The following is a 26603-nucleotide window of genomic DNA, read 5'->3' on the forward strand; positions in this document are numbered from 1 at the left end:
GGGTGGCTCCGGGAACAGAGTTCACACACACTCAATCCACCCTCTCTCACAGCTCAAACTCCTCTACCTTAAACTTCTGGGTGAAGCCCGTTCTCTCCAGCAGCTGTGGGGAACAAGGCGCTGCCTCCCAGCCTCCGCTAACCGGCTTCTAAGGAGCGTGCAGAGGGAGCAGCAGCAGGTGGGCTTGGTTCACACCTTCCTCTCTGGTCTCTGTGCCCAAACACAACTCCCTCCCCTCACTGAGGTCCAGGCTCCCTCCCTTAGCACCTCCCCTACCTGTTCCATCTCCCTGGCCCTAAAGCTCTTACCTACAGTTCCCACCATCTCTGGGAATTTCTCATCCCCTTTGCCGCTGCTGCCATGCCTGTCCAGAATAACTCTGGAGTTCCCAAGGTGAGCGGGGTGTCCCCGAGCTTGCTGTCCCTGGTGGCTGTAGCGCCTGCAGGTGAGCAGGCAGGGTTGTCTCTGACCCAGGCTGCTGAGGCAGCTGCCTGGGCTGCAGAAGAGAAGGCCAGCCGGAGGAGGCACCTGGCAGGCGAGTACGCAGCCAGCCTTCGTCACCAACTCAAGCTCCTTTGCCAAAACCTCCTCGGGAGGCAGGAGCAGTGGGCCTCTTTCTGCTCGACGCTGAGGGAGGCTCAGCAGCAGCTGAAAGCACAGATGGGCTCCAGGTCAGAGAAATCCTCTCCAGCTGGGCAGAACCCAGAAAGGTGTGGATCTGGCCAACCTGGATCAGACTTAGGGAGACATGAAATGGGGAGGAGAGAGTGTGGCTGCAGGGGGTCCCGGAACTGGCCAAAACAAAACGTCCTTTTCCCACCCCTGATTGCTCCTGTGCCTCTGCAGGGCAGTTCCCCAGCTGGACACTGTGCTGGGCCACCTGTCCCAGGTCGTGCTGCAGGAGGGCCACCGTCTGAAGGCCTGGGGCATTCTGGGCACTGGCACTGGGGTGGAGCTACTGCGGCCAGGTGAGCTTTGCTTGGGCCTCAGCCAGGGCCCCCCAGGAAACCTGGCCCTGAATCAGGGCAACTAGCCCTGTAGAAACTCCAGTTCCACCCCCAGACACCCAGCAGGGGAGGAGAGGTAGAAGAGGGCAAAACAGAGCGGACACCCCAAGGTTGGGAGGGGCTTCCCATGCAATGCCTGCTCAAAAGAAGAAGGAGCCTCGAATGTGGGAAGAACCAAGGAAGAAACAAAGCCATGGCAAGTCATAGCTTTATAGATCCGGAGGCACTTCCTGAAAATAAAAGCCTGGCAGATGAAGGCAAACGGCTAAGTTTGGGAAATGATTAACCTGTCTTGTGGTCTCACAGGCCTGCTGAGTCCTGGGAATCCCGTAGCCCCCCTGTAGGCTGTTGCCACCATTTCCCAAGGCTTTTCCAGTCTCTGCCAGCCTGCGCAATGATATCACAATGGCACGTGGAATCCTGCTCTGGACTCAGCAAAGATGAGACCCCTGCCCCTCAGGAGCACAATGTCTGTGGAGGCTGAGGAGGAGTTCTCACCAGCTCCTTCCAGTCACCAGCCAAGGGAGTCCCCGCATGTTCCCTCCCCCACCGGCCCCCAGCCCAGGGCTAAGCAGGCAATGATTGCTTTCCTGCAGCCCCAGCAGGCCCTCCTGGTGCTGATGACATCAGTGTGAACCCCGTCACCGAGTTGATGGTCCCTGTCCCCAACTCCTTGATGCTTCCAGCCAGCGGCCACGCAGGCTCCATACCCCCTGGCTACTTCATCCACCCTGACACTGGGAGGGTGCTGCCCAAGGCTGGACACCTGGGATATGATCTGCTGAGAGCTACCCTGGTGCCCACTATGGACACCAATGCCGGTGCGCCCCTGGCCCACTGACTATCCCCAACTCAGCTCTGGGCTTCAGAGATGAGGCAGGGCTTGCTGGGACTCTCAGGAATGAGCTCCCAGGGAGCACAGCACAGGACGCAGGGCTCTCTCCTTGGACAGTGGGGCTTGGTGACCAGCAGAGTAGTAAATACTTCCTTCCCCTCCTCACCTTGACATTCTTGCTGGATCCAGAAGGTGCCATGAGCTGCATGGTAAAAGGAGGCAGGTCCCAAGGCCCCTCTGTCCTGCTCTGCAGGGCTGAAGGAGGCTGGTGCATTAAAGGGTACCAACAGCTCCCTGTATCCCTGTCCAGGTGGTGTCCGAACATCAGAAGCTGCCATCCTGCCCTATGTGCCCTACCCAACCAGTCCCACCACAGGTTCCCCTCCAGCCACGCACCTGCCCATCCTGCAGCCAAGAAGGACGTCCCTGCTGGGGGCTCTCATGATAGACCCCATCACAGGCATCGAGGTGCCCGTGCTGGCTGTGAATCTGCACCCCCAAACAAGGCAGTGGCTCACTCTTGGGGGGACACACTGCAATCCTCTCACCAAGACCTTGGCCCCTCTGGAGATGGGGGGCCCCATGGAGGATCCAGTCACAGGAGGCATCTGGCCCATCCTGGGAGTCGGGTCAAATGAAAACACAGGTCTCCCGGCAGCCCTCGGCATTGTCCTCCCTCGCCCTCCTCCATGCCTGGCCTGGCCTCCCAGTCCCCTTCCTCTCAGCCCCCTACACTCTCCATGTTCTGATCTGAGCCACAAACTCCACCCACGACCCTCTTTCCACCCTTCATCCTCACTCAGCCTCTTACCCCCAACCTTCCCTCTCCCCTTCCCCATCTCTACTCCAGTGCCCCTGGGGAGGGGAAGAGAAGCAAGGTACTTCTATAAAGTTAATGGACACTTTTCAACCAAAAAGGACCATTTCTCCACCTGTCACCACCATGCTCTACCCCCTGCCCCCTCCCTCTCCCCCTCCTCCTTCCCTCTCACAGCTCACTTCCACCCTTGTGCCCTAATTCCCCTTATGCCACACCTGCCTACATCCCTGCTGGTTCCCTCTCCCACCTTGCCCCCTTGGTTTCTTTCTTCCAGCTCAGCTACTTGTACTGGGAGGGCTGCGAGATGCTTCGGGGAACCTCTTGCTGCCTGGTGACAGCTCTGTGGAGCCACTGAGCAGGAAGACAGTCCGGCTCCAGGGGGCTTCCCGACGAGAGGGCCAGACATTGCCCCATATGGGAGGGCCACAGGCCCTGCTGGACACCAATGTGCTAGTGGCCCAGAGGCAAGTGATTACAGTGCTTCAGCCGTGCCAGGAGAGTCCAGAGTCGGGTATACAGGAAACTCTGGAGGCTGCCATTAAGGACATGAGACAGGCACTGGCCTTGACTCTGCACCATGTCCTGCAGCAGGCTCAGAGGCTGGAGAGGCAGCTGGTGACAGCAGATGACATTGAAGCCAGTGGTGGCAGGATAGGTATGGACAAATCTGGGCCAGAGGCTCTCAGGCCCCGATATCTCAGGCCCAGAATGACCTGGTGCTTTGATGCTCCTAGGCCCATAAGCTCAGGGACAGGGCTGCAGCCCTACTGGCCATGCACATGCGTGACCAAGGGAAGAGAGAAGGAACTCCATGACTTCATACCCCGACCCCATGAGTGCTTGACTGCCTCCCTGTCTTAATTTCTTGCCAATGCCATTGAGTTTATGTTATGGAGCGTACATTCTCTTGTTACTTCATGGCTCATGAAACACCACCAACAGGTGCTATGATACCCATTTTAGAGTGGGAAACCTGACGTTCAGAGTTAAATGAGTTGCCTAGCTGGGGTCCTCTAGCTGCAAAGCCTGAATCTCCTGAGTCCTCAATCTCTTCTCACCTTCATTCTGCAGCAGTCTTCCACTTCCCACGAATAAACGCAAGAAAGGAGCTCATCCCAAAACTCCACCTCCCACCGACAGCCCTGATACAAGGAAAGGCAAGGAGAAGTAGGAGTGGCATCTTCCTGGAGTTAATCTCACTCATTCTAGAAATTACCCTCTTCCCACAAATAACAACAAAACAAAAAGAACCAGGTCAGAATTGACTTGAGTTTGAACACCTGCCCCACAATTTATTAACTCTTCGACCTTGGGCAAGTTATTAAAACTAACCCCTCCCTGCCACTGTTTTACCATCTTTTAAAAGGAAGAGTAAAATTGTGCATACTGGCCGGGCACGGTGGCTCATGCCTGTAATCCCAGCACATTGGGAGGTTGAGGCAGGTGGATTGCTTGAGGTCAGGAGTTCGAGACCAGCTTGATCAATATGGTGAAACCCCGTCTCTACTAAAACTACAAAAAATAGCCAGACATGGTGGTGGGAGCCTGTAATCTCAGCTACTTGGGAGGCTGAGGCAGGAGAATCGCTTGAATCCAGGAGGTGGAGGTTGCAATGAGCTGAGATCACATCATTGTACTCCAGCCTGGGTGACAGGGTGAGACTCCGTCTCAAAAAAAAAAAAAATTGTGCATACTTTATAGCTTGGGTTGTAGGACTGAGTGAAATATAACTTCTACAGAGTCCTGAGTGCAGATTCTGAGGAATGGCAGGTGCTCAAGAACACAAGCCCCCTTCTTTTAGAAGTGGTTCTCAGCTTCTCAAAAGGTCTGATGCCACTCAATTCCCACTTGCTTCTTCCAAAACAGGCCATTAGGGCATTGTCCTTTCTTCCTTTCTGAATTCAGAATGCTAAGTTGAGCCTAAAGAAAACAAATGTAGTGTTTGCAGGGAAGCCTCTCTGGTCAGGGACGTAGTACTTTGAACCTGGAAAGACTTCAGGGTGATGCTTAACCCTCAACTCCTCCTCTTCACTCCCTCTCCCCCTGGTGTTGGGAATGATGCGCTATCCTGGGACAGAGCTGTGGGCCCCAGCCCTGTATGGAATGGAGATCCCAGATCCTGAGGGCTCGGGGCTCATGGTGCCTATCCTGGGCATGGAGCATGATGAGAATTCTGGCGATGCCACACCGCTGGCAGGCTCAATGGAAGACGCTGATGGCAAAGGTAGGAGAGAACTTGGGACCTCTGAGAGCTCAGGAATGTGACTTAGCTCTGGGAGAGAAAACCCCCTAAAGCTCAGGAGGGGTACCCATGTGCCAAGGGAAGGGGTCATTCTGGTCTTCTGCTAGGGCTGCTGAGACCCAAAATTAAAGGTGCCCAGAGATTCCAAAACCCCAGGACCATAAATCATGTATGTCTCCCCTAGATTATTGGGTCCTTTCAAAGACCAGCACTTCAGAAACTCACCACCCACCCCCACGCCAGGGCTGTGGCCACCAGGAGCCCTATAATCCAGCTTAGAGCCCTTTGAAGGGCAAAAGGAGGTCAGGGGCTCTTCCGGCTTCCTTTTTGCCAGAAAAAGGACCTTCCTTCCTTCCCCATCTCTGGTTTCTAAAGCCAGTGGTGGGCTTGGCATCCCACAGGTCTAATCCCAATCTCGATTGGGGCTCAAGCCATAGACCCCTGGACTGGGAAGCCTGGTCCTGTCATTGGAGCTCAAACGGATCTCTCTGCCAGAGTGGTGGTGCCCGTTGTCCAGGTGCTGGAGGCTTTACCTGGGGGAGTGAGAGACCCTGGTCAGGTATGTAGGGGGGTTTATTGTATTCATTCATTCATTCATTCATTCACTCAGCAACTACATATTGAGAGCTGTGTTCCAGGCAACATGTTAGGCATTGAGATACAAGGACAACTAGATAGGGCTCCCAAGGAACTGGCTGGCCATGGGTCCCAAACAGTGGGTGGTTCACAAGGGTGTTAAGAAAGCTCAGGGGAGGGCATCTCAACACACACAGGAGAGCTCAAGACTTCCCAAATGAGGTAATGCACGCAGCAGAGAGACAGCAGAGAAAGTCACTCCAGCCTCGGGGAAAGCAAATGCAAAGGCAGCAAGTATGAGAAATGTATCTTCTATCATGAAAGCCACGGGGAGCTGCTGAAGGATTCTCAGACATGGGATATAATCAAATATAAATGCAAGACTTTAAAATTTTGAAAATATGAAACAATACAAAACATAAGTTACTCATACATTTTTAAAGTATGTCAATGAAGAAGCAAAAGCTTTCCTGCCCATTCCTCTCCCTCCACCCACAGTCAACACCCCCATGGCATCCCCATCCAGGCACTCTTTACCTCTCCCCCAGTCTCTCCCACCAAACCCAGCCACTTCACAAGTTGGCACACCTCCTCCCATTTATTTTTATGTTTATGTATGTGTAGGTACAGTCAGCGTTCTAGAAAGCTCTCCCTGGCAGCTGTGCGGAGGATGGATGGGAGTGGGGCCAGACTAGCAGAGGAAGCCCCGTCAGGAAGTTATCGCGGTAATTCAGCCATTGGCAGATCTCCACCACAATGAAAATGATTTAGGGCCCCCATACATTCTCAGTCTGGTTACGTTTCAGAAACTGTGATAAAAGGTATGTGATAAATAAAAGGTTCTTGTTAGAAGCCAAGAAATTTCAATTCTAGCCCTGACACCACTGTTTCACAGGTCAGTATGTCTTCACGATATGAGGGGGGTGAGAACAATTTCCTGCTGCCACGTGCCTGTCTCCTCTGGACTTCCCAAGAGAAGAGTGGGGGCAGGAGGCACGGGGGACTCTGGAGCAGGTGTCACCAGGAGGGAGGGAGGGACCAGGGAGCTTGAAGAAAATGTATGGTTATTTTTCTAGCTAAAACCACGTTGTTGGAAGGCAGAGGTGGGAGGATCACCTGAGATCAGGAGGTCAAGACCAGCCTGGCCAACACGGTGAAACCCTGTCTCTACAAAAATATTAGCCGGGTGTGGTGGCAGTCACCTTTAATCCCAGCTACTCGGGGGGCTGAGTCAGGAGAATTGCTTGAACCTGGGAGGCAGAGGTTGCAGTGAGCCAAGATTGCGCTATTGCCCTCCAGCCTCAGCAACAACATGAGACTCCGTCTCAAAAATAAATAAATTAATTAATTAAATAAAACCAAGTTGATGGCCTCACCAAGTTTAGTCATAGATACCCAAGGTCAGGGAGGGCCATTACCCTGTGAAACTTTGGGGATCTACGGCTGGACCACGTGGGGCCATGAGCAGAAAAAGCCAGTAAGCCCTAAACAGGCTGGATATTGTAGCTGGACGTCCTGGAGCAGGAGTTGAGAGCCCAGGAGCAGTACTGGTGCCACCAGGAACAGGAGGAGGAGCAGCTACTGGAACAGCTGGGGCACCTGAGCCAGGAGCTCCACTTCATGGCAGGAAATGGCGCTGAGCAGCAGGTGAGGCCCAGAGGCACCACCTCACAGTCCCCATCCATCTGCCAAGATTGCACAGTTTTCTCTTTGAAAGTTTGGAGTCCTTTTCTCCCTCAACCATGGGAATGAAATCCATCTCAGAGAAGACACAGTCCCAAGATTCCCCAGCCCCAGGCCCAAGATTTCAGTCACCCCTAAGTATCTAAGCAGGACAGAGGTAGGGGAGGAAAAGCAAACAGGAGCCCCACCCAGAGCTCCTGGCTTCCCCTCCGAGGCCCATTCCTTTGTCCCTTCTGTCCTACATAGCTGAAGGCTGCAGAGGAGGCCTGCCAGGCCCTTGAGTCCCGCTGCCTGCAGGAGATGGAGAGAAGAGCCAGGGCTCTGAGCACACACAGCAGCCCAGAGCGGGGCCTGCTCTCTCAAGGTGGGAAAGCATCTCCTAGGCTCAGATCCCCACAGCAGAAATCTCCAGGGAGTGCATCACCACAGATAGCTGCCCCGTGGGGAGCCCCTCCTGCCCTCTGAATGTGCTCAGCCCTCCCAGGCTCAGCCAGGCCCTGGCTCTTACCTGCAGGTTCCCCTGACTCCGATAATCTATTGTCTTTTCTTCTCCTCCCTACCCCTGGTGGTGGTCGCTGCCATGTGGCCTTTTCTCTGCCATTTGCAGCAGAGAGGAGTGGGAACAGGAGGCACAGGTGGTGCTAGGTATGCAGAAGGTCCTGCAGAGTTTAGGGCAGGCAGCAGAAAAGCTTAGGCAAGCAGCTGGCCGGCTGCAGGGCCAGGAGGAGGAGATGCGGCTGCAGCAAAGCAGGAATCAGAGCCCACAGGTCTGGAACCGCCCCAGGAAGGTGACGCTCTGAGGCTGACAAGGGTCCCCACATGTGATGAGCACATCCTCCCACATCATCAGATGTGGCTCTTCGGGGCAATGTAATATTCAGGGGTAGGTGGGCTCAAGGAACCGTGGATGTGCCAGAAGGGGAGTGAGAAGAAAGAAGGCTCATCTTAACTTGGCCATTACGTTCCCTGTGTTGTAGGTGGTTCAGCGTCCCTCTGATGAGTTTCAGTGGGTGGTGAGGGAGAGACAGAACTTCCTGGCTAAGGCCCTGGGTCAGCTGCAGTACCGACGGGAGTGGAGCTGCCTCCAGCTGTTGCACACCCAGGTGCTGATCCCTGGACTGGACTTGGCTGAGGAGATCTGTATTTCCATCTTTGATAGGGGGCCTCAGAAAGAGACTCCCAAGGCAACCACGTGGGACAGGTGGGGACCAAGCATGGAACTCAGTGCTATTTCATCCTAGATGATTGCCTCAGGAACCCCTGTGTGTTTGGAGAATTACCCTGGAGACATATTCTATGGAACAGTCACCACTTCTCTCAGGGACCGGGCTGCTACCTGCCCCCTGTTGATCCCATTCCTGAAGCAGCTCACTGCAGCGCTAGTAGGAGCTCCAGGGCTGGAGGATCAGAGGCCAGAAACAGGTCAGGCTGGTCCCTATTCCAGCGTTGTCTTCTGCAGCCAATCCTGGCCATTTCGATAGGTCCTAATGCTACACTTAGAATTCCCAGCACCATAGGCGTGTGTCCCCAGTAGGTTCTTTAGGAAGAACATTAGAGGAACCAAATGCATTAGTTATTGATTGCCATGTAAGAAATGACCCTAAAATCTGATGGCTTAAAATGACATTTATTTTCTCACAGTTTCTTTGGGCCAAGGATCTGGGTGCAGCTTAGCTGGGTACCTCTGGCCCAGGGTCTCCATAAGCTACACTCAAGGTGTGGGCCAGGACTGCAGTCATCTCAAGGCTTGACTGCTGGAGGATTCACTTCCAAGCTCACTCTTATGGCTATTGGCAGACCTCAAGTCCTTGCCTGCTGTTGGTCAGAGACAACAATTCCTGCCACGGACTTCATGGGCAGCTCACAACATGGCAGCTGACTTCTCTCAGAGGAAGGAGGCCAGAGAGTGAGAGAGGGCGAGCAAAGTGGAAGCCAACGTCTTTTTTTGAGATGGAGTCTCTCTCTGTTGCCCAGGCTGGAGTGCAGTGGTGCAATCTCCACTCACTGCAACCTCCGCCTCCCGGGTTCAAGTGATTCTCCTGCCTCAGCCTCCCGAGTAGCTGGGATTACAGGTGTGCGCCACCATGCCCAGCTAATTTTTTTATATTTTTAGTAGAGACAGGGTTTCCCCATGTTGGCCAGGCTGGTCTTGAACTCCTGACCTCAAGTGATCAGCCCGCCTCAGCCTCCCAAAATGCTGGCATTACAGGCATGAGCCACTGTTCCCAGCCCCACAGTCTTTTTGACTCAATCTCAGAAACGACAACTCATCACTTTTGCCATGTTCTATTCATTTGGATGAACCACTAGATCCAACCCACATGCAAGGGGAGGGAATTACACAAGGGCATGGATACACATTAGGGGGTCACTGGGGCCATCTTAGAGGCTGCCTGTCACATCCAATGCTACAGCTGGCTCCTTTTGGCTTTGGCCACAACCCTAGGCCCTCACCTCAATAACTATTTTATTCCCCTCTGTTCGGATACAGATAAAGCTGACATCATCTGGACTTCACCATTCTTCTCCATCCTGAAGAAAACAGACATCTGGTCCCAAGCCCACAAGGAAGAAGCTGAATTGCAAAAATAAGTGTATCACAAACCAGGTAACCTTTTCCCTTGTAGCTCCTGTTTGGGATTCTCATGGGGGGCACTGAAGGTATGTGATGGGGTAACCCCTGGGATCTAGGAATGTTAGAATCCTGCCTTGCCAAACATCTCTTTCTCTCTACCCGCACACTAAAGTTCCCCAAGTGATTTTCCCATATAAAGAATAACAAATAGGAATCAAAGTACCCTTATAACTATAACTGAGCAAATTTCCAAAAGGGAATTTCCAAAGGCCCCCTACCTTCCCCACCAAACATGAATCTAAATCTTGGGACTTCATCCCATACCAGCCAGCCACATGTTAGAAGGAGCTAATGTAAAGGTGTGAGGCAGGAAAGGGAAAAAATGAACAGGGAAAAAAACAGAAGAAATGAACGAAGAGAAGACCTTGCTCCCCAAAGGGACCCCAGATCACTTTACCAATACCACTCCTTGGAATTGGAAGTCAAGAGAGCACGTGGCTTGCCTAACCTGAAGAACCAGGTCCGTTTCAACTCACACACATCCCAAGTGGAAAAGAAGTAACAGAAAATGCATGTGTGCCTTTCAGTAGACCACAGTGCAGGGCTCCAGGTAAGCACAGCACCATGAACACCCCTGAACTTGAGCAGGGAAGTGCAAACTATGGCCCACTCCATACCTCCAACTCCAACCTGCCACCTGTTTTTGCATGGCCCACAAGCTAAGAAAGATTTTACATTTTAAAATGATTAGAGAAAAAATGACAAAAGAAGAATAAAAATTTTATGGAGTGCTTTATAATATGCCACATACTATTCTAACTCTTTAGATGTATTAACTCATTTACTTTTTACAACAACCCAGTAAAGTGTGTACTATTACTCATCTTATAGATGAGGGAACTGAAGCTCCTGGATAGGTCAAGAAAGTATTCAAAGATCATATTGCTAGTGAGTAGTTCAGCTGGAATTCAATCCCCAAGAGTCTTTCCCCAGACCCTGTGCTCCTCACGTGCTTCCTCAAATGAAAAGTTGTTCAACACTATGAAGGCAGTGCCAAAAGAAGATGCAGGTAACACATTTTGGTGAGTTCCCAGGAGGGCAGATCACTTGCTTTTCTGGACCAGAGAAGCAAGAGAAGGCTTTGTAGGAGAATGAGGCCATGCTTCTACCGTGAGGAAAGGGAACACTAACTTTGAACCCTAATTTTGGCTTTTGGCTAACAAAGCCTAAAATACTTACTATCTGGCCCTTTCCAGAAAAAAAAAGTTTACTGACTCCAGAGAACTTGACCAATCTCATTATTAATTCCTCCTTTCTTTGGGTGAAACTAGGAAGGGAATGGCAGAGAAATGAGCTCTCCTTTAAGGGTTCCCAGCCCCACTTCAACCTTCGTCTTGCCATTATACTGGCCTTGTAATTTTGAGAGTAATTTTATATACATTATCTTGTTTATATCTTCTAGTTCTAGAAGATAGTAGAAGGTTATTAATTACTTTTTAATAGATGAGAACTGATGCTCAAAGAAGTTCAGTGACTTTCTTGGGGTCTTATAGAACCTGGGCCAGAACACAGGTCTTCTGACTGCTACTTCAGCAGTCTTCCCTAAACTTTGCTACCAATCCATTCTTTACTGTTCTCTCAAAAACAATAAAAAAAAATAGAAATTTTAAATACTCAAGGCCCATTACGGACATTCCCTACAGATACTGTAGGGAAGTAAGATTCTTAAATATATTTAACATTTGCTGAATGCTTTCTATGTACTAGACACTGTTCTGAGTATATTACATTTAATGCTCCAAGCAACTCAAGGAAATAGAAGAAGAAAATCTGTTGCCATCTTCTGTGGACCCTCATTCTGTCCTAGCCCCTCTGTTCCTATTGACTGAAACTCAATCATTTTTTCCATAAAGATGGACAGAAGACCATGTAGCATGATGCATATATAGCACAGGAGGATGGATGGGTGGGTGGATGGATGGATGGATGGATGATAGATGGTTGCAATAAACCTTTTCCTAAATTGAGTTGTGTTTTATCATTATTGTATAGAAAAGTTAGTGAAATTATTACTGGTTTCTCCTGATCTCTGTAGACCCAAAGAGCTCTTTGCAGGATCTTCTAAAACCTCAGACAGTGCAGAGGAAAAGTTGATAACTGTGCAACCCACTGACCTTTCTGCCAGGGAGTTTGTGGTTTACCAGTATGGCCTCTCCATCCTGCACCTCCTCATCCCCCAGCTGCATGTAAGTCTTGTTTCTGGCCTCTCTGGAGCAGTTACTCATGGAGCCTAGAAGGTCAGGGTGGCCAGGAAGAAGCTTTTGAGATGGCAGATATTCCCTAGGATTAAGCACCTGGAACAGCAAACTTTCTAGTCTCTCCTTTAAGGGGATTTATGGGAGTTATTTTACCAATCCAAAGTCTAATCTCTCGAATGATATTAATCACAGGTAGAATGAATTAGTCACTTTCTACATGCCAAAAAATATTCTAATAACTTCTATTAATTAACTCATGTAATCCTCAAAAAACCCTATGAGACAGATACTATTATTTTTCCTATTTTAAAATTGAGCAGAAGAGACACAGTGGTTACATAAACTTACCCAAGATCACACAGCCAAAAAGGCAGAGCCAAGGTTAAAATCTAGGCATCATGGCTCAAATCTCTCTAGTCTAGTCAAGCTCTATTTAGAAAAGTAGTAAATTGATTGTCATATTTAGCATAAATATTAAATATGCGGTTACTCTTTCCATTTTCCTGTATACTAAGCCTACTTACCCTGTTGCAATTTAAATTAATGCCCCAATGCATTTACTTCTCATCAATTTGGCTGATGCTATGTAGCTGAGATGCATGAGAATTTTTTAGCAAAAGGATAGGTTTGGTTTTGTTTTTTATTCTTTTCAGGCTCCAGAAATCACCCTGAAGATTTCTTCTCATCTTCCTGCCATGGAAGCCCAAGGCAGTGCCTTCCAAGGTGCCTTCTTCTACCAGGTGCTGCAAATTCATTCCCAGATGTGGGTTATAAAATTCTGGGGTCCAGTATAGATAAATGAAAGCAAAAAGAACAAATTTTATAATTTTTTCCTAAAATCCTGACATATTTTATTCCCTCCTGGAAATAAGTCATTTAGCTAAGGCATAATAAATGTCACAGTGTAAGAGCTTTCTCTAATCAGTAAAATGAATATGTTCTGGCTTGTGCCCAGAGAAGCATAATAGCTTGGTGCCCTTTAATAGATCTCTGTCATTATCAAAGCCAGAGGTTCCAGGCTGGTATTTCCTACAAGAGTCATGGTTCCAGCTTCAGGAAATCCTGCACAATCAGCATCTTTCTACAGAAAAGGATCTAAATTGTTCCTGTCCTGGCAGTTCTTCAGATATGTAGATTGGAAGTGCCTTGCTGGTAACTGCCTTAAACACTGATGACAGTCTATTGCTAAACAATTCTGAGAGGAGAAACTGCTCATCGATACTGGAGGATTAGAAAAAGGTTTATACTTGACTAGTAGGTTGTTGGGGGGTTTAATAAAACCAGAAACTACTCACATATGGTACTCTCCACACATTTCACTTGATCCTCAAAGCAACTCGATGAAATAGATGAGAATTTAATCCCATTTTATGGATGGGTAAACGAACTCAGGTTGTGGTGCAAGTGCCATGTGCCAGGAACTCAGCCAGGTGCCTTACAGGCATGGTCTCATTTACGACTCACAACACTATGGGGTACTTTTGTTATCTTTGTTTTAGAAATTAGGAAATTGAAGCCCAGAGAGGCTAAGTAACTTCCCCAAGATCACAGAGTTAGCAAGAGTTAAGACTCGAGCCCAGGTGTGTTTGACACCAAAAACTCATAACCATGAGTCTATGCAGCTGCCACTCACAGCTGAGTCAAAGGATAGATCTCAGATTGTCTGATTCCAAACTACCTGAAGTTTTTTCATGCCAACCTACTGTCTCTTAAGAGAATGAACAAGAGAGTTACTTCAAATCAACAGGCAAGAGAGGCGATTTGAAAACTTGATTACAATAAAGGCATGGAAGATGAAGAAAGCCTTGAGAGCCCTCTAAGGCAGTGATTCTCAAACTGCGATCCTTAGACCTCCTGAACCAACCACTTGGGGAACCTGGGAAAAATGGAAGCACATAGACCCCACAGAACCAGGAATTTGGGGATGGGTCTCGAGAACAGCATCACTCCCTTGTGATTCTTATTACACAAAAGTTTGAAAACCACTGCTTAAGGAAACAGTGATTGGAGGATATTGACAAAAGAGATACACAAGTAACTCTGAATTTCTAAGTTTGTTTTCTGTAAGATGGAGGCAGTAGGAAAACTTGGGAGACAGTGGAGCAAATGACTTATTCAGAGAGTTGAACTCAAACAATTTTTCCCCGGTCATCTGAATCTTCCCTTCAGCAAATTTCCATTAGGGCCAGAGAGTATTGTTTTAGACCATGTGCCATAAACCCTGAGAAAGAAATGGGCGGTGGGAATGTTCCCAGGGGTGGACATCTCTGTGTTTGGGTGTTTTCTCCTCTCAGAGTGCTGAAAACACACTGTTCATTGGGAGAGAATGTTTGGCCTCTGTGGGAAGCTTTGTTCTGCTGCTGATCCGCTGCCTGGCCCACATCACTGCTGGGGAACCCCACCAGGACTCCGGCCCTGCCTTTCTGGGGTCATTTTACAAGGTATTTATAACATGTACAGGGCATTTTGCTTCTCTTTCTCTGTGACTCAGACCCCATTCCCCAGGAGAATAAATGCTTTAGGCTTTGCAACATTTCAAATCTACTTGAGTCCCATTGTGGCCTTTGGTTCCTCCTGCCTGGCCAGGAAGAGGATTTTCCTAATCAGATTTCCCGTGGCAGCATATGACAAAATGCATGTACCACTGCTTCACGGAAGTGGTTTTCCTATGAGCACAGCATCTCAGCTTTCTGTGGCTGTTTAACAGTTCACACATAAACCGCACCAGAACTGCTAAAGACAATGATAACCCATGGTGAGGGCAAGTAAAGATGAGAACGCTCAAGCTCCATTTTTCTTTCAACTATTATTTTAAAGCTTTAATAGCAATTGTATAGAAGCCCTACTGATCTGTCTGTCTCCCTTGCCTTCTCTTCCCTTGACCAAGGGCCTGGAGGCCTATTTCAGGGAAGCATTCCCTATCACACTGAGAATGGCAGCAGTTTCCAGGGACAGTAAACTTGACCAAAGCATAAGTGCTATCCTGCTGGAAGAGCAGCCCATCTCTGACAGAGGAAGAGATCTTCTGTCTAAACTCATTGAAATGAAGCATGTGTCTATCTCCCTTGGAGCCAGAACCACTAGAAGAGGTAACTAACTTTATCATGTGTATCACATGGTCTTGACTAAAATGGACTTCTTCACAGAGTAAATGCCTCAGTGTATTCAGATATTTCTGACCTCAAGCCACATATGACAATATTTTTTGTTTTGTTTTTGAGACAGGATCTCGCTCCGCTGCCCAGGCTGGAGTGCAGTGACGCCGTTACAGCTGACTGCAGCCTTGACCTGCTGAGTTTAAGCGATCCTCCCATCTCACCCTTCCAAACAGGTGCACACCACCATCCCGGCAAATTTTCATAATTTTTTGTAGAGACAGGGTTTTGTCAGGTTGCCCAGGCTGGTCTTGAATGCTTGGGCTGAAGCAATCCACCTGCCTCAGTGTTCCCAAAGTTCTGGGATTACAGGCATGAACCATGGCACCTGGCCTCATGACAATAAAAATCCTATTCTACAGGGCAGACAGTAGTTACATGACTGAGTCATAAGGAATACAAATGTGGGCTAACTTCATGTCTCACTAACGTATTATCAATAATTAAGCAGAATCCCATCTGTAAAACTGTGATTCATACTAAGTTTAGATGCCCAAGTGGCAGCATGTTTACCCAAACTTATGGTGTGCTGTTTTCTGTGCAAGCTTGATAATGATATTCTTAATATCTTGTTAAAGCACTTTTGCCAGGTGCAGTGGTTTACACCTGTAATCTCTGCACTTTGGGAGGCCGAGGCAGAAAGATCACTTGAGCCCAGGAGTTTGAGACCAGCCTGGGCAACACAGTGAGACCCCATCTCTACAAAAATAAAATAAAAATAAATTAGCCGGGCATGGTGGCACATACCTGTAGTCCCAGCTATTCAGAAGGCTGAGGCAGAAGGATCCATTGAGCCCAGGAGTTTGAAGCTGAGGCTGCAGTGAGCTATGATCACACCACTGCACTCTAGCCTGGGCAACAGAGTGAGATCCTATCACAAAAAATACAATAAAACACTGTTTTGAAAATATCTCAGCATTTTAACTATTAAAAATAAAAATCATAAAATTTAAGTCTATGATAAGAAAAATATCATCCTGCACTAAAGGTTAATTCATTCTTATGAACAAGAGCATATCATGTTTCAATATTTATATCAAACTATAATTTTCAAAGCCACTTTTATATATAGTGTCACTCGATCCACCCAGCAATCCTGCAAAGTAGGTAGTGTCTATACTTTTAGCCACATTATTGAAAAAGAAGATAAGGAATTTGCCCAAAGTTATAAAGCTATTTGTAGTGGTGGATCTGAGACTAGATTCTAGATTTCCTGAATCCTGCTAAGTAATTGTCCCATACACATATCTCCATCATTGAATCTCTATTAGTTACTAAGGCAGATTTATTTTGTGGGTTTGAAAATGATGTCGGTCATCCAGACCACAGAATTCTGTTGGACCCCAATTCCCACAAATCACAGAGAACAGTCCATTTTCTGTGCTCATCCATCAGCAGCATTTGACATATCTGACCACATTCTCCTCCTTGACATATTTTTTTCATTTGGCTCCCAAGACACTGGCCTCCTCTGGTTTTCCTCCTACTTCTCTGATTGTTCCTTCTCAGTCTTCTTTGCTGATCCCTGCTCTTTTCTCCGGCCTCTTAATGTTGGAGGGCCAGGACTCAGTCCCGTCCCCTTCTCCAGTCTATATTTTCTGCCCTTGAAGTTCTCTTCTAGTCTTCCAGCTTTAAATCTCATCTATATGTCAATGACCCTCAAATTTCTATCTTCAACCCCAATTCTTTAACCCATGCCTTCAACTGTTTATTGGCCATCTCCACCTGACTGTTTCAAACTCAACATGTCCAAAACCCAATTTTTAATTTCTTTCCAAACCTGCTCCACCCAAAACCTTCCCCCATCTCAACTGATAGAAACTGTTCTTCAGGTTTTTCAGGCCAAAGCATCCCTTGAAACTCATCTGTTACACACACCCACAACCAATCCATCAGGAAATCCTGTTGTTCTACTTTCAAAGCATATCTAGAATCCAACCACTGCTCATCAACTACAATACCACCCTTGTGAAAAGGCCACCATTGCCTCTTGCCCAGATTACTATAATACTTACTAATGGCTTCCTCAAGTCCACCCTTGTTTCTCTTCAGCCTACTCGCAACACAGCAAAGTGATCCTTTTAAAATGGAAATTGGATCTGCTCAAAATCTGCTGTGTCTCCCCAATTTACTCAGAGCAAAAGCCAAATAATATTGTCATGAGGCCTTATATCTCACTCTCTTACCTACTACCCTTCCCCTCATTCACTCAACTCCAACCACACTTTCCTCCTCACTGTTCTTCAAGCACTAGGGACACTTCTCTCGAGGGTTCCCTGTGCCTGGAATACTCTTTCCCCTAGGGCAGTGTTTCTCACCCAGGAGGAATTTTTGTCCCCCAGGGGATATTTGGCAATACCTGGAGATGTTTTTGATTGTCATGACTCAGGAGAAGGGGTTGCCACTGACAACTAGTGGGTAGAGGCCAGGGATGCTGCTAAACAGCCTACAGTGCATGGGACAGCTCCCAGAGCAAAGAGTTACTCATCCCAAAATAGTGCCAATCCTGGTCTACCCCTGACTCCCTTACCTCCTTCTTATCTTGGTTCAAATATCACCTTCTCAATGAGGCCTTCCCTGACTATCCAATCTTAATTTGCAACTCTTTTCCCCCTACTCAGCAGCTTTCCCTTAATTTTTCCTATATCCTTTCCTAACACACTACATAATTTACTTACACTTGTTATTACTTTCCTTCCTCAGCTGGAATGTAAGCTCCATGAGGGCAGAGGTTTGTTTCATTTCCTGATGTAGGCCATGTCCCAGGCTCACAGTAGGCTTGAGATGTATTTACTGTGTTAATGAACAAGTAGATTTATATGGGCCCTGATGCAATATACTGAAACCACAATCTACCTGAGCTAACTATAAGACAGATAATAGCAAACATTTATTAGCTTGCCATGTGCTACCTGCCATGTTATGATTGAGAGTTTTACATACATCATCTCACTTAATCTTCTCATGCTCTTATAAGGTGGAAGCCACTCTTATTCCTAACTTATGGATGAGGAAACCGAGGCCTAGAAGTGAAAAAAAAAAAACACCATACTTGCCTAAGACATAGCAATAGTTGTGGAGCTGGAATGTTAGTCCTCTGCTAACCACCCTCTACGAAGAGATATTGCTTTAATTTAAAAGCAAAATTGTACATAGTACTCTCAGGTCCACATTCTGGCTAATAAGATCCAAGGGCACTTAAAATAAATGGTAACAAGAGTACTAACTCTGTCTTCCACATTCTCTACAGTATATTCAGAAAAACAAAGATCTTCTGCTCTTTACCAGTATGGAACATTTCCTAAAAAGCATCCTCGCTGCAGAACAACAAATCCTAAGAAAACCAAGAAATCAATTTGGGAGTGAAGATAAGGTGAGATACCCTTATGATCGATAGCATTAAGATAACAATTAGCTATATGCCAACTATTATTTATTATTGTGTTTGGGCCATATTTATAATTGAACATGTCCACAGAATAAAAGGTTGGAAATGAGTGATGGTATGAATAAGTGGCATCACTTCCTTTAAGAGCTTCTCCCACAACAACAGAGGGTGGATCTTATATTTCAGAAAGCATCCAAGAGAGCATAGAGCATTGGTCATCAGGGAAATTTAAAACTACATTGAGATACCACACACCAGAAAAATGAAAATAGTAAAACAGTTGTAGTTTAAAGCATAGTTTATCCCTTTCCCTTTAGGCAGGTAACATATTAATCCTAGAGAGAAGGAACTGAGGATTAGACTTGCCCCCATTCATCAAGCTGGAGGAGAACAAAAAGTAGCTAGAACATGGGTCCACTGTCTTCTCATTCAGGGTTTCTTCCACTACACCACAAAGATACCAACTGCTGTTTTACAAAAGTTTATTTTTAATCCTAAGCATTTAAAATGTGGTATCTTTAAAAATCACATGTTTTGGTTCCAAATCATCACTAATATTTTGTAAGGTCAATGGATAATATTAGCAAAGAGAGAACCCCAAAGTCTTCATCTTCCCCATGCACAGTAGAGACCTATCATGTCAAGATCAAGATCAGAAACTAGCAACCTAGAGAAATAACCAGGCACTGACTCCTCCTGGGCCCCAATCCACTTTATTTAAAGTTATTGCCAGTGTCTGGGATGAAAACTTTTAAACCTTTATTAAAATAACAGCTTTAAAAGTGAACAGATAATAAATTTATACCTCAACAAGTTGTCCAATGTGAATACTCCCATATAACAAGCCCCAGATCAAGAAATAGAACATCACCAGTTCTCTAGAAGCAGCTTATGCCTCATTCTAGTCACTTGTTCCAAGATAGAGTAACCACCATCCTGACTTCAAACATCATCAATAGTTTTCGCTTATTCATGAACTTCATATAAATGGAACCATAAGATATGAGTTACTTTGTTGCTTATTTTGCTCCACTTTCTGAGATTCATTCACATTGTGGGAGGTAGTTGTAGTTTGTTCATTCTCTTTGCTATAAACTATCCCACTGTGTAGATACATTACTACTTACTCATTCAACTGTTGATGCATATGTGGGTATTTTCCAGTTTGGGATTATTACAAAACAGTCTTGCACACCTTCTGGTGATGAAACATAACTATATTTAGCCAGGTACATACTTAGGACTAGAAATCTTGGGTCTTAGGACATGGATATGTTCAGTGTTAGTAGATACTACCAACTAGAGTTCCAAACTATTTACTGCTGCCAACAGTGAAGGTTCTGGTTGCTTTCCATTTCTATCAGCACTTAGTATTTTACATCTTTTTTACTGTTTTCATTTTTCTGGTGTGTGGTATCTCAATGTAGTTTTAAATTTCCCAGATGGCCAATGAAACTGAGTGTTTTTCATGTTGATATACCATTTAGATACCTTCTCTTGTAAAGTGCCTAATCCAGTCTTTTGCCCATTTTCCATTAGATTGTGCCTATTTTTTTTCTTGTTGATTTGTAGGAATTATTTATTCTGCAACTATTTCCCCCATTTTGTGGACTGTCTTTATAAAACAACTATATAATGTTTATCTTTTTCCATTTTATTTTTAAATCTAGAAAGAAAATGGTAAACTCATTTCAGTCTGCATGATTAAAAGGTCTTAAATACATCACTACAACATCTGATGAAGCTGATAAGAATTATTGGAAAATCTATAATATTCATGGTAAATCACATAAATGTGTATCATAGTTTTAGGTGTATATATAATAGGGGCTAATATTTGCCACAGAAGTTGAGGACCCCTGCTCACTGTGACTAAAATTTTCAGTGTGACTAAAATATCATTAGATCATGTATCTTATTAAAATATTTATTAAAGATATTGACTAAAACTCTTTCTGGGAATGTAAAACTTGTATATGTCATTATTCAATCAGGCTAAGGTTGTCTATTACTGAATCACAGAGTAGATGGATATATGTATATAATATTTGGTGATCTAGAATGTGTACTTAAAATATAGGCCATGTCACACAAAATTCACTTTGGAGGCCCTGGTTGAAACACCACAAAGAGATAAGCAGTCATCTGAAAGTGAAGTTTTGGAGTGCTGATCAGGAGACACAACACCATCACATGAATTTAGGTTAAAAAAAAATCCAGATACAAACTTCAACTCAAAAGCTGCTCAGATTACAAAGCCAATGCTTGAAATTCAAACTGCTTCTCACATGGATAATTCTCTATCATGCCCTGTATTTATCTGTTCTCATGCTGCTAATAAAGACATGCTTCAGACTGGGTAATTTATAAAGGAAAGAGGTTTAATTGACTCACAGTCCCACATGGCTGGGGAGACCTCACAACCATGGCTGAAGGCAAATGAGGAGCAAAGTCACATCTTACATGGCAGCAGGCAAGAGAGCTTGTGCAGCGGAACTCCCATTTATAAAACCATCAGATCTTGTGAGACTTATTCACCACCACAAGAACAGTATGGGGGAAACCACCCCCCATGATTCAATCACCTCCACTCGACCCTAAGGAAGGATCTCTTAACACATAGGGACTACAATTCAAGGTGAGATTTGGGTAGGGACACAGCCAAACCATATCATGCACCAAGAGAAGTACCAGAATAGATACACACACACACACACACACACACACACACACACACACACACACACTAAAACATTTGTTAACAAGTCTCCTAAGCAATGCAAGGAAGATAGACTACTAAAGAATTAAAGCTTTCTTTTTAAAAATATTATTTGGGTAGATAATGAAAGATGACTAATTTATGAATTCAGTGTCCATCTGGTATTCAACATTTTTAGCTCTGTAGGTCTTCTGTCATAATTAAGAGAAGTCCATACATGGCTGAGGATTTAGCTGTCAATCCAACTGATGAAAATACTAACGGTAGATTACTTTCAAGAAAATAAAATAAAAACACTGAAATAACATGAAAAGAAGATTTACAATTAAGTTAAACGAGGATTTTTAAATCAAGCTATCACGAACATCTGCTCAGAATCAAGTCACTACATCTAACTTCTCTATTTTGAGTTTTTTGTTGTTAGAATTGGCTACTTAGTCATCTTAATTCAGCTCACATAGTTAGATTAGTCATCAGGTAAGTACCAAATTAGACAGCCTTAAAAATACCTCATTAGTTACCATTTTGATTGAAATCGTGCTTTCATGGCACAGATACTAATAAAATGGTAAAATAGTCATTGCCCATAAGAGGGGCTATGAGGGAGCTATCCTCCCATTTATTCCATTAACAGGGAATTCTTAAACAGAGCACACCCTCAAACCAATGCATAACTTTATAAGATTAAAGACTCTCTAGTATTTCAAGAAGAAGGCAAGTCTTAGTTTGATTTAATATTGGGTATGTGTCTTCAAGAACTTTATTTAGCTACCCACATAAATTATGAAATGTATTTCCCAGAAAGCAGAGTGAAGATTAATTAAGCCAGACACACAAGACTATTTAGGATAGTTAAGCCAAGAGTCCAGGTCCCCTGGGAGAGGTGGCAAAGAAAAAGTAGTACAGAACTTAAAGACCTTTTTTCTATATTCCTCATTCTTGGCTGATCAAGGCATCTACCAGGACATGATCCTATTAATTTCCTGGCTGACTTCTTGGGCTCTCCGTCTTATTTCCATTAATACACTAACAGCTGCAGGCTTTTAGTAAGCACATGCTTTTTAATGGAAATGCCACAGATTACAAGACAGGGATCATGTTCTCCTTACTGCTGCATTATGCGTTTTTATTGCTGAATCAAATCAATAGCAAGTTCTTTTTTAAAATCGACATTCTAGTTATCTGTAAGGAACAAGCTTGTGTACACACACACACAGCCCACTGACTAGAAAACAGATAAGAAAACCTCAATAAATGTAGAAGACATATTTACCAACTATTATCAAAAAAGACCCTTTTCCAAAAATATATTCAATTGTCTTAAGATTTATTATTTCAAAAGTGATACATAGAATTCTATCTTTGAGGAAGATGGAATAGGTGTTTTTTCTCTACTCCTCCCACTAAGAACAACTAAAATCCCTGGGCAATACACATAAAAGAAAGAAGAGAAGACTCTGAAAGGTGTAGAGAAGAAGGCAGACTGGCTAGGGAACCTCAGATTCCAAGGGAAGATATGGAGGTGAGTTCTAAAGATTTTCTTTCCCCATCGTATATTCCAGACTTGGAAATAAAGAAGCCAGTAACCCATAAATACCAATGGTAACCGACCAAAAGAGACCACAAAAGCCTGCTCTTTAGCGAAAGGACCAGGAAAGGGACAGCGCAGCAAAAAAGAAAACTTTAACAATAAATCCTATACACTAACAAAACAACGAGAAAAAACTGGCCCTACCCACACCAGCATAAGTTGAATGGGGAGTCTAGAGCTCCATCTTTGCCAGTATGGATCAAGTCATCCCAACCTCCTGCTAGGTTGGTATCAGAGAAGACCGAGCAGAGAGCTGGGAATTTTCATCCCCACAGGGCAGTTCAAACCCTCTTCCACCTCATGGTATCAGTAGAAACCACATAGAAAGTCTGGACATCCCCACACCTGGCAGTAATAACCTCTCCCCTCCCTGCAGCTGCCATCACCACCACCACCTCCCTGCTGTAGTGGAATCAGAGGAGGACAAGTAGAGAGTTAGGGCTTATGCCATTGTCCAGTGATAATGAGGCCACCCTGGCCTCAGTGTTAGTGGAAGCCACATAAGGAGCTAGAACTCCTATACCTGCCCAGCAGTAATGAGAGACCCTTTCTTGGGTATTAATGGAGGCCAAGAGGGAAACCCGGACTTTTACTTCCACTAGGAGGTAGCAAAGCAGCACTCCCTTCTCTCCCCCACTGGCATAGGGTCAAAGGAAACCAGTTGAAACAAAGTTTAAATAAAATCCCAAGTCTCATGATATCAAAAGCATCCAGGTTTGGCAAAAATCATTCATCATACTAAAAACCAGAAAGATAAACAAAGAGTGAGGAGAAAACCTAATCAACAGATTACAACACCAAGATGACAAAGATGTTAGAATTATGACAAAGATTTTAAAGGAGCATCAGAAAAGTTCTTCAACAAGCGATTATGAACATGCTTGAAACAAATGAAATAAGTCTCAGCAACGAATGGTAAAGTCACAGCAAAAAAATAGAAGACAGAACTAAATGAAAGTTTTAGAAATGAAAAATGTAAAAACTGAAATATAAAGCTTCGTGAATAGGCTCAACAGTAAAATGGAAGAGATAGAGGAAAAATCATCAATGTTTTTAGATAGAACAATCAAAATTATTTAATCTGAATGAAAGAGAAAAAAAGACTGAGGAAATGAATGCATAGAGCACCAGAGGCATATGTTACTATAGCAAAAGATGGAGCATTCAAGTAATCAAAGACTCAGAAAGAAAAAAGAAAGGGGTAGGCTGAAAAAAAATGCTCAGAGAATGGCTGAAAACTTTCCAAATTTGGAAAGAGATATAACCCCACAGATTTAAAAAGCTGAATGAATCCCAAACAGGAAAACCCAAAGAAATCCATACCACCACATCATAATTAAATTTCTGAAAACAAAAAGCAAAGAAAAAATCTTGAAAGCAGCCAGAGAAAAATGACACTCTACCACTAGAGGAAAAACAACTGGAATGACAGCAACCTTCTCATCAGAAACCAGGAAGCCAGGAAGAAGTGGCACAATATTTTTCTAATGCTGAATGAAAAGAGCTGTCAACCCAAAGTTCTATACAAGGAGAAATATTCTTTAAGAATGAGATGGAGAAACAATACATTCTCAGATGAATCAAAGCTAAGAATAAGCCGGGTGCAGTGACTCATGCCTGTAATCCCAACACTTCTGGAGGCCAAGGTGGGAGGATCATTTGAGCCTAGGAGTATAAAACGAGCCTGGACAACAGAGTGAGACCCTGTTCTCTATTTTTAAAAAAGAGCTAAGAATATATCAAGCATACCTCACCTAAAAGAATGGCTAAATGAAGTTCTCTAAATAGAAGGGAAACAAAAGAAAGAACTTGAAACATCAGGAAGGAAGAACACAGGAAGTGAAATTATGGATAAATATGATAGACTTTCCTTCTCTTGAGTTTCTAAATTATGTTTAACAGTTGAAGTGAAAACTATAACACGGTCTATTATAGCTCTAAATATATGTAGAGGAAATATTTAATGCAAGTATATTATAAATGGGGGAAGATAACAAGACAAAGGGAAGTAAGGTTTTTATATTTTACTTGAACTTATAAAATAACACTGGTAGACTGTGGCAAGTTACATACATATAATGCAATACCTAGAGCAACCACTAAAAAAGCTATACAAAGAAATATGCTCAAAAACACTAAAGATATGCCAAAATGAAATTCTAAAAAGTGTTCAAGTAACCCACAAGAAGGTGAGGAACAGAAAATTGAGAAATGAAAAAGAATAGAAAACAAAAACTAAGTGGTAAACTCGAGGCCTAACATATTTATAATTGCAATAAATGCAAATAGTCTAAAAACACCAGTTAAGAGACAGAAATTGGTAGAGTGAACTAAAAATAAGACACAATATGCCATCTACAAGAAACTCACCTTGAATATAATAATATAAGCATATTGAAAATAAAAGGATCAAAAATAGATACTATGCAAACATTAATCAAAAGAAAGCAGGAATGGCTATATTAATATCAGATAAAGCCGACATCACAGCAAAGTAGATTACCAGAAACAGGAACATTACATAATGATGAAAGGGTCAATCTACCAAGAATACATAGCAGTCCTAAAAGCTTATATACACAACAGAACTGCAACACATGTGAAACACAGAGAAACAGACAAATCACAATTATAGTTGGAGACTTCAATACCTCCTCTCAGCAATTTATAGAACTAGACAGAAAATCAGCAAGGATATAAAAGAACTCGACATCATCAATCAACATTATCTAATTAACATTTATGGGACACTCCCCCCAACAACAACAGGATGTACATTCTTTTCAAGTGCCCACAGGATATGCATCAAAAATCATATCCTGGGGCATAAACAAACCTCAACAAATTTTTTTAAATTGAAAACATGCAGAGTGTATGCTCCAACCAGAACAGAACCAAATTAGAAATAAATAACAAAAACAGGTAAATCTCCAAACACTTAGAAACTAAACAACATACTGCTAAATAATCCAATGGTTAAAGAAGTCTTAGGGAAATAAAAGATACATTGAACTGAATATCAAAGAAAATACAACATATCAAAATTTACAAGACACAGCTAAAGCAGTGCTGAGAGGCAAATTTATAATACTAAGTATATACATTAGAAAAGAGGGAAAGTGTCAATTCAATAATCTTAGCTTCCACCCCAAAAATCTAGAAAAAGAGTAAAATAAACCCAAAGCAAGCAGAAGAAAGGAAGTAATAGCAAAAATAAATGAAACTAAACACAAAACAATAGAAAAAAACACAGTAAAGCAAAGAACTATTTCTTTGGAAAGGTCAATAAAATTGACAACCCTCTAGAATTAAACCCTTTGACAATTAAAAAGAAAGTGAAGACACAAATTACCAATATCAAGAATGAATGTAGGGATACCACTGCAGACCTGCAGACACCAAAAGGATAATAAGGAAACACTATAAACAACTCCACATGCATAAATTTCAGAGATAAAATAGGCTAATTTGTTCAGAAACACAAAGTATTACAACTCACCCAATATGACACATATTATTTAAATAATCCTAAAACTATTAAGGAAATTGAATTTATAATTTTTTGATTTCCAAGGAAGAAGTCTCCAGGCCCAGAGAGCTTCATAATATAATTCTACCAAACATTTAAAAATAGGATTAACATCAACTCTATGCAATTTCTTCTATAAAATAGAAGAGCATTACGTTCTGATTTACTTTATGAAGTGTTTATAGTATGTATATAATAAATTACATATTGTACTATATATTTATA

General features: G+C 44.1%; 1 protein-coding gene across 5 annotated transcripts in view; it reads right to left on the reverse strand.

The window, feature by feature from the left end:
- Positions 1–3930: 3930 nt before the first annotated feature.
- Positions 3931–26603, reverse strand: part of BTG4 (BTG anti-proliferation factor 4) — a 55907-nt gene continuing 33234 nt past the window's right edge. For 2 of the 5 annotated variants that reach the window (XM_055094816.2, XM_055094820.2), the window contains exon 6: positions 3931–5437. In XM_055094816.2, the coding sequence (XP_054950791.1) occupies positions 5434–5437 (4 nt within the window). In that variant the 3' untranslated portion in view covers positions 3931–5433. Of the gene's footprint in view, positions 5438–12599; positions 12775–26603 lie in introns of those variants that run through there. The other 3 variants (XM_055094815.2, XM_055094813.3, XM_055094819.2) reach the window with 3 other exon arrangements.

This window comes from Pan paniscus, chromosome 9, assembly GCF_029289425.2.
Source record: "Pan paniscus chromosome 9, NHGRI_mPanPan1-v2.0_pri, whole genome shotgun sequence".
Taxonomy (NCBI): Eukaryota; Metazoa; Chordata; class Mammalia; order Primates; family Hominidae; genus Pan; species Pan paniscus.